The sequence below is a fragment of the Aythya ferina genome, assembly GCF_964211825.1.
Source record: "Aythya ferina genome assembly, chromosome: 1".
Classification (NCBI taxonomy): Eukaryota; Metazoa; Chordata; class Aves; order Anseriformes; family Anatidae; genus Aythya; species Aythya ferina.
Window position 1 is genome coordinate 81,715,803 of NC_140296.1, and position 14,389 is coordinate 81,730,191.

At 46.6% G+C, this 14,389-nt stretch overlaps 1 protein-coding gene across 3 annotated transcripts in view; it reads right to left on the reverse strand.

Moving 5' to 3' along the window:
* SH3KBP1 (SH3 domain containing kinase binding protein 1) overlaps positions 1–12,936 on the reverse strand; it is a 219,217-nt gene extending 206,281 nt beyond the window's left edge. Inside the window, exon 1 of one of the 3 annotated variants that reach the window (XM_084505543.1) lies at positions 12,388–12,936. Coding sequence is in view for 2 of the 3 variants with exons in the window: in XM_084505541.1 (XP_084361667.1) it covers positions 12,388–12,391 (4 nt within the window). In the remaining variant the exon portion in view is untranslated. The remainder of the gene's footprint in view (positions 1–12,387) is intronic. The other 2 variants (XM_084505541.1, XM_084505542.1) reach the window with 2 other exon arrangements.
* Between the last annotated feature and the right edge of the window lie 1,453 nt (positions 12,937–14,389).

A 14,389-nucleotide genomic window follows, 5' to 3' on the forward strand; every position in this document is an offset into this window, starting at 1 on the left:
TGTAACGCCAGCTGCAAACACTGTCTCAAAATATTTTCAAAGGTATGTGGTTCTCCCTCAGTTTCATGGAATTCTACTATTTTTAAGGCAGCAGTTGCAAAATATTTATCCCGGCAGCAGCTCTTGTGATTAGACCTGTAAAATATTAAGATTACAAACCAGTGACATGTTTTAACTGACACATTATAAACTGTCACAGAGAGATGTACTGCACAACACTGAGGACCTGGATTTGATGTAGAAGAGAAATAAACAGAAGCTTTTTCCCTTTTAACCCTCTTTTACGTAAATCCAAGTTCTTCAATCTACAGAACTTAGCATTCAGAGAAAGGCCAGGCCGTGTATGTGACTCCTCAAGAGTTTCATAATTTATAAGCCATATGAAAGTTCACTTTCTAGAGTCCCTCCACATACAAGACTGTCAGGTATTACAAGAGCTATGAAAGCTACATGTGTGTGTGTGCTGGGGCTCATATCTCTAAGTACAGATCTCTCAGACCACAGGTAATTTGCATCTCACCACTATGGTCCAATACAAGGTTTACATGCTAGTACTAAACCATCCCCACTAACCTTTATATTATACTGAAACAGCTGACCAAAAAACTAAGGTGTCAAAAAATAATCAATCAAACAAAAAATCTGACTTGCTCACTTATGTGAGTGACAAGGAAAGGCATCGTAGCTGCCTGGATGTGCAGGGATGGGGTCAGGAGAGCCAAGGCACAAATGGAGTTGAGTTTGGCAAGGGATGCAAAAAATAACAAGTCCTTGGTGACAGGAAAAAGGGAAACACCACTCCCATTCTGAAAAAGGGTAGAAAAAAAGACCTGAGGAACTACAGACTTGTGAGCCTCACCTCTCTGCCTGGGAAGATCATGGAATAGATCCTCCTGGAAGCAATGTCAAGGCACATGCAGGACAAGGAGGTGATCCAAGACAGCCAGCAGGGCTTCACCAAGGGCAAATCGTGTCTGACCAATCTGGTGACCTTCTGTGATGGAGTGACTGCATCAGTCAACAAGGGATGTCATCTACTTGGACTTCTGCAAGGCCTTTGACATGGTCCCACATGACATTCTGGTCTCCACATTGGAGAGAGATGGATTTGATGGGTGGACCACCCAGTGGATAAGGAACTGGCTTGATGGCTGCACCCAGGGAGTGGTGGCCAATGGCTCCACGTCCAGGTGGAGCCAGTGATGAGTGGTGTACCTCAGTCTTGGGATTGGTGCTTTTCAATATCTTCATCAATGGCACAGATGATGGGATCAAGGGCACCCTCAGCAAGTTTGCAGATGACTCCAGCTGAGTGGTGCAGTTGATACAGCATAAGGAAGGGATGCCATCCAAAGGGACCTGGACTGGCTGGAAAAGTGGGCCCATGTGAACTGCACGAGGTTCAACAAGGCCAAGTGCAAGGTGCTGCACCTGGGTCAGGGCAATCCCAGAGATGAGGACAGGCTGGGGGAAGAACTCACTGAGAGCAGCCCTGCAGAGAAGGACCTGGGGGTTCTGGTGGACAAAAAGCTTGACATGAGCCCGCAGTGAGCACTTGCAGCCCAGGATGCAGTTGGCCGAATGAAGCCGAATGCACTGCATATAAGGATTCACAAGTTTCAGATGATTCTTGGGCAAATAAACCTAACTTTCGTATCAGATAACACGTATTGACTCTGTGCTTTCAAATTTCAATTTTAGAATTCAGGATGCAAATCTGAAGAAGTAAGTTTTAGATGGTACTGCTAATGCCTCTGTTTTCTCAGCTCAAATCAGTACCTGCAGGTAATTTCTGCCGAATGTCACAGTGAGTGTAATTCACAAACCAACTTATTTCTTCTTCTCTCCTGAATTAAAATGTTCCCACATCACAGCCATTAACTCCTCTGTTTTGCTTCAGTGGTGCTTTGCAAAATCCCATGCATCGATTGTGCCTGAGTGAGTAAGCACTTCCATTAAAAATTAATTTTCTCACAGAGAAAAATCTCTGAATTTTGAGCAAGGCAAATTCTTCCAGAAAGCAGATCTTATGCTTCTTGTAAAAGACAGCTCCCTGGGTCTCTTATAAAAGCAGGTTAAAGCACTCAAGAAGTCTCCTTCACCTGAAGAAACAGTCACTATTAATTCTAAGAGATCTCCTTGAGCTTGAGAAGTATCGTGAAGGAAGACAAGCTTACGACTAGCATAAATCCCCAAAGAGCAGACATTACATAGAGCTTCTCCTTAGAAAAACAGTCCTGAAAGCAAAAATTGATGCAAGCCAAACAAGTACATCTGAAAGCTTGTCGTCGACTTTCATCGCGAGCAGGAACAGCTTGTGACCCGCTGACAGCATTGCTCCGACGGGGAATTTAAGCCACAGCGTGCTGGTTGAACAAGAAATCTCAGCGGAGCCCAGTATGGACTGAAAGCACATATATAATATATAATAAAATAGCCAGCATTTAGGCAGAAGAGCCTGTCGCCGCGCCCAGGACGCAGGGACAAAGCGGAGAAAGCCGCAGGATGGAGCTCTGTGGAACCGGAGTAAACACAAACAGAGGCAACAAACCTATTGTCTGACAAGCAACTGCTCTGCTGGCAACCTCCTCCTCCCACCCGCCACCAGTTACCAGCACTGGTACTGTCTGGAATAAAACAAAGCACGCTGTCAAGGAAGCTACAACAAGAGGTCTACTCAAGACGAGTAAAACCTCCCTGAATGCTGGCACCGAATCCTTTCATAGCACCCAGGAGGCAGCAGGCAGCTTACAGCCATGCCACCAAGAGAACGTGAGCAGAGACAGCACTGAGTATTATCTACCTTAACCACTTCTTTTAAGGCTAGCAGAAAAGTCTACTTCTCTTCTACTTCATCTATGGAAAAGGTTCCCGAGTTCCTCCCATTTGAAGAATCGCTCATGACCTTCCCTGGTTTGCAATGAGCCAAGCTCTTGGAGCTAAGGAAACTGGACACTAAAGCCAACACTAAACTTCAGAGGATCTAAAGCAGCAAAGGGCACTTCTTGTGTTTCACATCTCTCGGCCCAGTAAGGCTGCACTGACTTCAACTCCTTGCTTTTGGTTTTTGAGCAACACGTTGCCAGACTCAGACAGGAACCGAAATTCTGTTTAAAAGAGCAACACCCTGCTCTTAAGTTCTCCAAACTCAGACATCAGGACTTCAGCACTTGGCTTCACCAATTTCTATGACACGTTCTTCTCCACACACCACAAAAGCACAATGCTTACCTTAGCTTACTTAATCCCTCTGAATCAGTATCGAAAAGGTGGCTGGCAAACACAGTGTGCAACAGGAACCACAGCGTTTACCTTCCAGGGGACCATTTCTGCCTCTGAAGAAACTCATTGGACTGCAGCAACAGTCCCAACACATAGCCAGTCCCTCTCCTTCCCGATACGGTACTTACAGGAAACCAGCTGAAGGTTGCTTGTCTTCCTAATTCGGAAATAAAATTAGTACAATTACCTGCATTCCACAACTAATTGTCATCAGAGTTCTGTAGGATCTTTGCACCTTAATATGGGGAGTTTTAAGACTATGCAGGTATTTAGGGAAGTTTCCTAAAAAGAGCAGTAGTGCACTCGAAAGGGAGATGAATTTGAAGGAAGAGTGTATGAAAAGATGAGGGAGCATCAGCTACCTGAAAAGAAGATAATGGATGAAGAGCATCTTTCCTGAGAAACAGGTGGGGAACAGTGAAGCAGATTTATTAAAAATGTATTTTGAAAATTTACAAAGCAGCATAAACACACTTCTGGAAGTGACGGGAAGAGGAGAAACTGCTTTCTGACAGAATGAGGTGAAGGAGCGACAAACTCACGGGAGGAAGTTTCTTATGCAGAAAACTCAATTACATTGCGGAGGAACAGGCATTAAAATCTCTCTCACAACGCCAAAATCAGTGCAGACAGCTTTGAATTGGCAGGTGGTAGTTCATCATGAACTAGATGGCATCTTTGTTAACCATTTATCTTAATCTGCCACGAACCACCGTCAGTTGAGGTGTCAGCTAATCAAAAGCTAATTTATAGGTGCTTCGCACACAAAAATTGGAGTCTTCTAAATAAGCAGCACGCTTAATGCAAATCAAAGCGAGCGGTTCTGAAATGCTGCACGAGTGACAAAAGAAAAAGAGCATTGGAGTTGACCCCAGTGGTTAGAGTCGAACTGAGAAAGCAATTCAGCTGGTTTTAAGCGCAGGTAGATGGGGAAAGATTTGATGAATGAAATGATCAGCACTTACAAGGGAGGTAGTAAAGTTTCAAAGAAAACAGGGATTGCCCGTTTTGCAAGAGATCATTTGCCAGAGTGGCCGCCAACAGCAGCTGTCCAAGCAGATGAATATTATAAAAAAAAAAATGTAACTGGTGAAGACAGCAACAGTAGCACTAAGAGTCCTGCCTAGTGCAAAGGTTGTTTCTTGCAGCTGGAAGAGCTGATCTTACTCCTCCAAATTTGCCTGCTCTTCAACAATACTTCTTTTTCTCTGCCACACAAGGATCAAGTTCAATCTTTCAGCAGTACCAAGCCAAGCGTGGAAGCAGGCACAGAAAGTACTTTTTTCCTGCTGCATTAAGACCTCCTGTCAATAAAACAGCAGTTAACTAAACTGGGTGAACTTTACCCCGAAATCCCTGAATTAAATACATGCTGCCCCTATGAAGTTGAAGCAGTTCTGTACAGAAAGCACTGCTCAGTGCGACCGGCAAGACTCCCTGGCAGATGCAAAAAGAAGGAAGCTGCTGAGGAGCTGGTACGATGTGTAAGCTAAGCAGCTAATGGCCAACCAAGTCCTCAGAAAGTTTGAGTTCGGTGCCACTTGAAAAATGACCTGTTATTACAGTTATCAACAAAAGTAATGACAAAGAGCAGGGTTCCAACATTAAGACCACAGCTACTAGCTGTGAAATCAAAAATTAGTATCAGTGACTAAAAAAATCAGTGACTGAGCTAATTCATTGATCGACTCCGGACAGCAAATCACTTAGAAACTTAAAACATGACCAAAGTTATGGGTTGCCTGTTTTGTTAAACAAAACCACAACAAAAGCACAGAAATGCGTCAAAACCATTGGACTCTACTAGTCAGAGCCGGTGAAATATTCTGACATTGACATTGAATTGCTTGCAGCCTGAACCAACCCTGGATTCCACGGTTCCATACTGATAAACCTTTTCTTTCCCACAATCAACCTCAATATGCAGGTGTAAAGAAGCAAAGTTTCCAAGCTGCCAAGTTGGTGCTCTCAACAAACGTTGGCAGCTTTGTTTTCTTGGGGGAAAAATACAGTGTGTTCCAGCCTATAAATAAAAATATATGCATATTTAATGTCAGGAGTGCTCACAAACGTACAGACAACTTCATCTGTGATCCTCTGTACTCTTCTGGAAGTGGAATTTAAAATACCATTACACCGGCAGTGAAGTCGCACACGTTTCTTGCTAGCAGGCAGCCTCTGCACTTCAGATGAGACAACTGGTGCGATTTTTTCCCCAGTTAGTAGGAACATTTCCTGCCTGAAGTACTGGTGCTCACTCCCAGGTGGTCAGAAAGATCTGTCAACACAAACTGTTTTATCATGCACTCAATATGAGGCTTCCCAAGCCGAGCTTTGACTAGAAGGGCATCACTTTCTGTACACGTTTATCCCTCCCCTCCCTTTGCCCAGTCATTTAAAGGCTGATGGGAGCAAAGCTAGGTTCTTCTTTAGTTTTCTGGGGTTTGGGCTTTTGTTTTGCTGTATGTTTTGTATTGGCAGGTAGCATCTGAGGGCTTTTGTTTTGTTTTGGAGGGGGGTTGTTTGTTGTTTTAATCTGCTATCTAAGCAGGGAAGTTGGACATTTCTACTCCACAAGCACTGGTTCTCCAATCTTGCTGGAACAGAGCATCCAGATCAGCAGGAAATTAACATGGCCCTGCCTAGAGTGAGAGGTCCTGATGGGATATTTCTCCATAAAACTGGTGATGATCACCAGGACACATTCACAAGAAATAGCCGACGAAAAAGAAAAGTATCCAGGAAATCAATCTTCACCCATAAAACCTTCAAATCCTTGTTTATAAATCAGCATCACCACTCTTCTGAAACAAGTCACTAATCCTTACGTTTGGAAACAATGATACCAGAAAGGTTTTTTCATCTTGTCATGATGAAATCCCAAACTAAAGGCATATTTTTCTGAGTGCACTTCGTTATTGCTGGTGTGCCCTCGTACACTGGGAAGCAGACAGATGAGCATTAGCAGCTCCAGGAGACCTCACGGAGAGAGCAGCAGTAATGAGAAAAACACTGAAAAATTAAGCTGTTTCACTGCTACTCAGTTTTATATCCGTCACCAGGACAGCAAATTTGCAGTGCTGCAGAAGCCTATCACCGAAAAAAAAAAAAAATCTCCTGCCAAGATAGCAGAGGATTAAAAATGCTTCTCTCCAGCGGTGAGGATGAATCAGCAACCACAGATAGATGACATATTCGATTTAAACCCGAGATGAGGGCTTTCAGTGAATGGTTTCGCATTTGGCTCCAAAATGCAAAGTTCTGGACGCGAGCGGTATTATTCTAATACTTCTGCTTTTATAGATGCAGCTATGTGGAAAGGCAGAGGCGCAGGCTGACACCGGTACGTTGACACAGCACAGAAAAGCACCAGCAGTTGTGCTGCCCCCCAAGACCTCCTTCCCACAAAACCAAACCACACCAAACCAGCAGAGCAGCCTGATATTCTTTCTGTACGTGTCTGGTTTGAGATCTCATTATCCATACCAAGCGCCAACAAGTTGCTCTGTAAATTAACAAGCAATTTCCTGGAAACTGCGAGAAGAGGACACAATGTGTTGCAGGGACCTTTATTTTCCTGTTTTTTAAAAAAGGCAGGTCACAAATTCGCTTATTACTAATTTCTTGTGGGACACAAACCACTTAATTTTTAGAGAAGAGTGGGGTGGCCACTGAAAGGCAATTAAATATGGACAGGTCAAGTTGTGCCTTGACTTGTAACACACGCAACCAATCCCTGTGGACATTTTTGAAAAAGCATTGGTCCCCAGGGCAGCTGCACACCAGCGCTGCCTTCGGTCTCCTTATAAATGAGCAGACTTATGCTGGGTCTGGTGTGAGCCAGTTTCAGTCATCAGGAGCGATTAAGCTGCATGGGATGAAAGAGCAGAGAAGAAATAAAGACACACTGAAACTTTTTCCTTCTTTCAGCACAGACGCAATTTCTGACCCACGGCTCTAGACCAGTCTTCATCCCAAAACAAGAGCACAGATTCTCAGGGGCACCCACACTGGAACACAAACTGCTCCCGGAGTGAGAACAAAGCCACCCTTTCCCCCTCCACCCCTCACCACGCAGGACACTCCTTTCTCTAAGGCAAAACCAGGAACAAAGCACGGCTGAGACACCACGACAGTCATCTTGCCCTGGAGCTTTTAAGTAGGCATTACCATGGCACTCTCCAGATTTGGTTTCCACTGATGCTTCTCACTTAGCAGTAATAAAAAAGGGGGAAAAGCCAACTCCATTTGCTGATACAATCCATGGCTGCTGACCTGCAGCATTAAATATTCTCTCACACGTAGGGACTTAGAGCTTTTGTCGTGTTTCCTCTCCGTGTGAAGCAGACTGTCAGCAATTACTTCTACATTAGCTGAATTACTGAATCTTGATACTCACCTCGCCTCTCCCTCCCCTCCCCCTAATATATTCTTCCATCATTCCTCAGCGTGCAGAATGTAGATATGCCCTACAGCTACCTCCTGCTTTTGCATCCAGGGAAAACATCCGCTCTTTGGTCCAGGATTTTCTACACTGTGATTTTAATATTTAAAAAAAAAAAAAAGGTAAGAACCACACAAAAATCCACCATAATTCCTGAAGAGTTTGCTCTGTAACAGCAGTGTCAGAGGCCAAACAGACACCATCTCTGTGGCTGTTTGCTCTCCTTTGATCCCATCAGGGCTAACCTGCTTTCAGCACTTCGGTGACCTCTAACACTCCAGAGCTGGAATTTCAGCTGCTCCTTTCACATCCCCGGTCTCTCCTCTCTCCTCCCAGCGCACACATCCCTTCCCTTCAAGTGGGGAAGGAGCCAACACATTATCCGCAAGGTCAGTGCTGATCTGCTACATGAATTCTGACACGCTGCTGCTAGAATGATTACCAGCCAGCAGCATTCTCAAAAAAATACCCTATAACATGCAGTGAGCAGCAGCTGCAAAAGAAGAAGTCTGAATAACATGCAATTGTATATATTGGATTCTATTTCAACAGAAACATGCACGCGCTCAGCATTAATAGCAAAATAAGTCTGCTTATCAAGAAAGTGTGCTAATTTTAGCGTACGTTTCCTTATACCTGGGCAGAAAACCATGAGTCTTCTAATAGCTTTGCCATAATTCTCTCCATACGCATCTTTCATTAACAACAAGAGGAACAAGAATTGTGCTCTTTTAAGAAACTGGAACTATCTGAAGTACGTTCCCCTTTATCGCTTCTTCTGATCTAAAAGCAAGACTTATTATGAATAACTACCATGGCGACTCTGCAAAAAGATGAGCTGCTTGAAAGGGGCAAGCAGAAGAGATACCAGCGTACATAAAAGCCTGTAAAATCCGAAATTACTTCCATAATCCTCTACATACACATACATGTATATGGATTTTATATTCCTTAATTTCACAGCCCTATCTCGATCCTGTCAGAAGGCAGTCCCGAGAAGCTTTTATGACTTAAAAGCCATAGTCTCTTGATTTCTAGGGTAAAAAAAAAAAAAAGCTTTATGCCAGCAATTTTTAGATTAAATTTCATGTAGGTTACTAAAAATATTTTATCAGTTCATGAAAACCCCACTTGAACTCTGAACCTGAAGACATTCACAGGCTGTATAAATGTTGTAACCAAACAACTGAAAATCCCATCTTGAGCAGCTCCAAAGCAACAGCACTGTCAGAAATGAACCTACCACCACCAAAAAAAGAATTAAAATGAGTGACATCCCATACGAGGGGAAGAATAGAGACTTTCTACAGGTTGAATAAGGCTTTCATACAACATTTCCCATAGAAAGCCTTTTAAGAGCTGCTTACAACCTCATTAATAAAAGCCGCAAAGTGAAAAAAAAAAAAAAAAAACCTCATGCTAATCATCTTCCATGTGATTTTTCCTTGTTCAGCTGGAATTGTTCAATTGTTCTCCAGGATGACGTTACTGAATGACACATGCCACTCCTGGTGAGAAACGTCTCATAGCCATTTTGCTGAAAGGGCTCCAAAAGCTCCAACGTCTTGAAGAGGAAGCTGAGAACTTGCTGAGGAGCAGTGAAGAACCACAGACACACCTACCACCTCCTGCGAGCCACTTAACACAAATTCTGCCGAGCTCAAGCCTCAAAAATGCTTCGTCCTACCCAGGACTGTGGAGTTGTTGGAGTTACCAGCTGAACTCCCCGCGCTCCCCTCGCAGCGAGCTTTCTCCAGGACGCACCACAGGGCCGGGAACAAGTTTTATTGCAAGAGCAGCTCTTGCTTGCTGGAGGTCAGCGTGGCCCCCCACACAGGAAATGTGCTCAGAGTGCTCCCTCTATTGATGCTTCGATAAGAGAGAGGGAGAAAGAGGAAGTGGCCTGTCTACAGTGTGAAAAGAAGCGGAGGGGAAAGATATGCCATGGTAGCGGGTTATGAGGAAAGCAGGGCAGAACTTGAGGGCAGGGGAATAGGGAGAATTTGGAGAGGAGCAAAACAGAATTAGGAAGAGATTACAACTGGAACAGGTGTTGTGACTAGTACGGATTAGTCAGGCTCTCAAACAGATCCATTTTTTTCCCATTACGTTACTTTTTGGTGTAACATTCCTGCGCTGCGTACAGACTAGCTGTGGTATTTCACAGCAAAGCATCTTTCTCAACCACGACGTCAATCCACGCACACAGTTCGTAATGTAACTGGTTCAAAGGGCGCACGGCTGTCTGGGGCTAAACCTCTAACCATGGTAACTTCACACAAACAAAAGCAACCTATCCTCTCTTACCTCCTCCTGGCAAAAAAACTTTTAAAATACCTTGAAAAATATTAAAAGAAGCAATGCTAACAAAAAGAAAAAAAGAAAAAAAAAATCACAAAAGCTGCAAGGTGAATCCTTCAGAAGTTTGATGATGACAGTGATCTGTAACCTGGTGTTTGCACAAGCACTGTGATGAAGGCTTCAGCTCAGTCCCACGGCTGTGTCATTGCGCAGGACCCCCAGCCCACCGAGTGCACAAAGCTGGCTCAAAAACGAGCAAAGACAGCACAGCAGCTGAAAGAAGGATCTTCGGCCACTGCAGGGGGTGGAAGGTGTGTCTCGACTGACACCAGGAGCTGCACATCAGCTGTTGGGTGAGGTCGCCAGCTGAACACTGCTTTCTGCAATCATATTGTACCCTTATGTTTTCTAAATTTAACAAGGAGGATGTTTCAAACCCTTTTTTTTCCCGCTGTAACTACCATACCTTGCTCTTACTTTGTTTTCTGGATCTCCAGCTTCAGGAGGGCAGTCTGATATACAAGCATGCAAAGCTCTTGCAAATGGGACTGAGGAGTTTCCTAACCACGTGTAATTCTTATAAACAAACAAACAAACAAAAACCCCACAAGTGCATCCCCACAAAACACCACCTCTTCAATTCTCAGATATTTAAGGAAGGGGACTGAGCACGCTTCACTGTAGCCACAATTACTTTTAACATCTTTGTCTTGACCCTCTTTTAAGTTTCAGGAACTACCTCCATTAATTCACTCAGCTCTCCTCTGACAAGCCCATTCCAAATGGGAATTCATTTACATTCAGATATTCCAACTCTAATGTCATTAGAGAGCTCATGAAACATCAATAAATCTATATTTCTTCTAAGGCTCGGGGTACGTGCTGCAAAAAAGCTTGGGGCCATACACTGAACTTTAATATATACATGAGTAATGTACACATCTATACACATACACAGGCTTGGAATAACAGCAATATGTGGTGCCACACAGAAAATATAAATGATTTAAATGTGAGGCATGCAAGTAACTTAAAAACAAAAGATTAGGAATCTCAGTAGTGCCTTACGTGTAAAGAATTCACCTATTCTTTTCCGCATCTAAATACCTTTGAAAAAATGCAAACAATGCTAAAAATGTTTTTAATAAAACTCTGTTTTCACTTGGTAGCTCCTAGAAAGCCTTCACTTTCCTGCTACTCGTATCTTCGCTTCCTCATGCAATTTTTCCCTTCATTTTTTTAAGCTACGAGACTCACGCTCTGCAGATAGGAACAATGCAAGGCTACCTTCTCGCCTCTCTGTTTCTGTGAGGAGAGCTCTGGCTGAATTACACTGAGTTGGGAAAGTCATTATCGAAACGAGCTCTAAAGGAGCCAGATGTGTACGATCGTGGCCTGTCTGTGGGGGAGAGAGGGAGAGGGGAATAAGGAAAGAAAGATGGCCTGCACTGCGAAGTCGGGGCGTTCAAGAAGCTTTCAAGGGCTCTAGCAATGCAAGTTACTACGCTGCTACTTTATCACTTCCCTTAATCTTCCGTGCCACGAAGATTAAAAAAGAAAGGTAATATTTGCACTGTGGATTAAGGAGCAATCTGAAGAGCCTTCCTGCGTCACCATACGAAGCTGAGAAGCAAAAAACATGCCCCGGGAGGGCAGGAAAGCAAAAACGATATGGCAAAACTTGATGGCCTGTGACACACTGTACTGAGGAGAGATTTCACCCCATCCCTCAGCCGCAACCAGCCAGCTGGCTGTGCCCAAAGCCCTGCCAGAGCTTGGAGCAGTGCTGCCTCAACCCTGACAGAGCCTTGGACGTGCACCCGGCTAAATGTGGCGGTCTCAGCCTCGGTGGTGGCTGGGCTGGATGGTGCTGCGTGTGCCCGGGTGCCTCTCAGCCCGGCCCCAGCACCCTGTGGGGGTCGATAAGCAAAAGGCAGCGCTCTGCAGGTGCACCTGGCGGCGTGGGGGGGGCAGCGGTGGGGCTGACCTCCCGCAGGCAGGCACGGAGAGGGGATCAGTCCCCAAAACGTGGCAGCAGGGCAGGCTGTAAGATGTCTGCCCACGCCGCGCCTTTTTACACCCAGCCCTTCCCCGCCGCTGCCCAGGTAGCGGCCGCTGCCCGCCCCGGGCGGCGCCGCCGCCTCACGCAGCCCGCGGGAGCCACCTCACGGGCAGCGCCCGCCGCCACCCGCCCAGCCCCAACCCCAACCCCAACCCCAACCCCAACCCCAACCCAACCACCCCAACCCCACAACGGCGCTCCCCACACACCCCGAGCAGCCAGCCCGGGGAGGGCAGGGGGAGAAGTTGGCAGCCACGAGGCGGGCGGGGGCAGCTCCTGCACCACGACCCGGACTCACCCATTGATGTGGAGCCGGGCAGCGCCGGAGGCAGGCCGAAAGTTTGGGGTGGCGGAAAAGGGAAGAGGCGGCTGCTGCTGGTGCTGCTGGTGCTGGTGCTGCTGGTGGTGGCGGCGGTGCTGCTGCTGCTGCTGCTGACAGCGCGGCCCCCTCCCTGCTCGCCCGCAGCTCAGCGCCCGCCGCAGCCGGGCTGCGTGCCGCGTCCCGCCGCCCTCGGCATGCGTGTTGGCGGGGAGGGCGGGCAAGCAAAAAAAAAATAAAAATAATAAATAAATTTAAAAAAATAAATAAAAATAAAATGAAACGAGGAGAGAGAGAGAGAACGGGCTCAGCCCTTCAGCCACCTGGGCTCCCCCGCTGCCGGGCGGAGCGAGGCGGGGACAGAGCGCGGCCGAGCCCGGGCGCCTGCTGGGGAGCCGCGGGGGTGGGCGGCTCGCCCGGGGGGGCTCTGCCCGCTGCTGCCGGTGCCGGGGCGGCTCGGCACGGCTCCGTACAGCCCGGTACAGCCCTGTACAGCCCGGTACAGCTCGGCACGGCTCTGCACGGCTCGGCTGGGCTGCGGGAAGTGTCGCGAGACTGCGCCAGAGCCGCCGGGAGGGAGCGAGGGAGGGACGGGGCCGGCCGCGGGGCCGGGCCCGGCGGGGCAGGGAGGGGAAGGGAGGGAAGGGAAAAGGGGGTCCCCAGGCTGCTCCCCGCCGCCACGGGTGCTCCTCGCAGCACTGGGGGGCCCCACAGGGGCTGGGGAGGAAGATAAGGAGATATAAAGAGATAAGGAGCGGCTGCTGCTCGGAGCGGGGCTCGCACAGGGGCAGGAGCCGCTGGGGGAAGCGCCCCCCGCAGTGCGTGTGGGGGCAGGTTGAAGGCTACGCTGCTGCAAGGAGGAGTAACAGCTTCCAGCGCTGGGTATTAGCGAAAGGTGAAGCCAAAGGAGCTGTACCACCTCAGGGAGGTGATGGGGGATGGAGAGAAGAGCATCAGGAAGGCAGGCGCCTGGCCCTGCCCCACCCAGGAGGGTGGTGGGGATGGGGAAGACCCCAGGGAAAAGAAGTACGGGACTGCTGGGGCATGGGCATCCACCTTTTTAAATCTATGATAATAGAGAAAATAACCGAGTTTCACTGATAAGAACCTTAAATAGTTGCAAATTTCTTCTTGATTGTTTTTTTTTTTTTTTTTCTCACAGCTAGGAAAACTTCATTTTAACTTACTGCTTTATCTGCTGTAGCAAGATGGGACATCAGAACTGATTCGTATGCTCCATCAGCTCGGCTTCCATTCTTATCCTTTACAGAAACCTAGTCACTGTGATGCCATAAAACCTCTATGGAGACTACTCAATTTAAAAGCTTTAAAGAAAACAAAAAGTTCAGTTATGAAAAGGACTACAATGGAGTACAGGTTTGATATAGGTGCAGACATCCTCCAGCTGGGAGTTCTGCTGAAAAGTGAGGAACAAGCCAGCTCAGTTCTGGCTTCAGGAGCACTAGGATACTGGATTGCAAGCCCCTGGCAGAGTGCAAAAACTTGGAGGGAATTGAAAAAATATTTTCTCTCCGTACATACACAGAGCATCTTTTAGCCAGCCACACGCTGCCAGGAAGCCCACGTTCTCTCCCACACACCTTAATAAAACAACGCTGGTTTCCGTTATCCAGAGCTCATTGCAGAAGGGCCTGTAAACTTAATTATCTGAAAGTGTTATGGCTTTAATTCTGCAAAGCCAACACCAGGAAAAGCAGCAGCTTTTACCTGATGATTTCAGCTGTTCTGCCATGTGATGCTCACGTCTCTCAGACCCACGTAACATGTCAAACTGCATAGAATCGATGCATTCAGCTTTGAGAGGAATTGTGATAGTTCTATCGTTAGCATGCCAATTTTACTGAGAGTTGGGCTTTCCAAAGCTTCAGCTGTGTAGTTTAAGGTGGATTAACTGCTGTAAATGAAAAACTTGGTGCATCCCAGTAGCTCCATTTCTAGAACTTCTCAGGGCTAGTAGTAG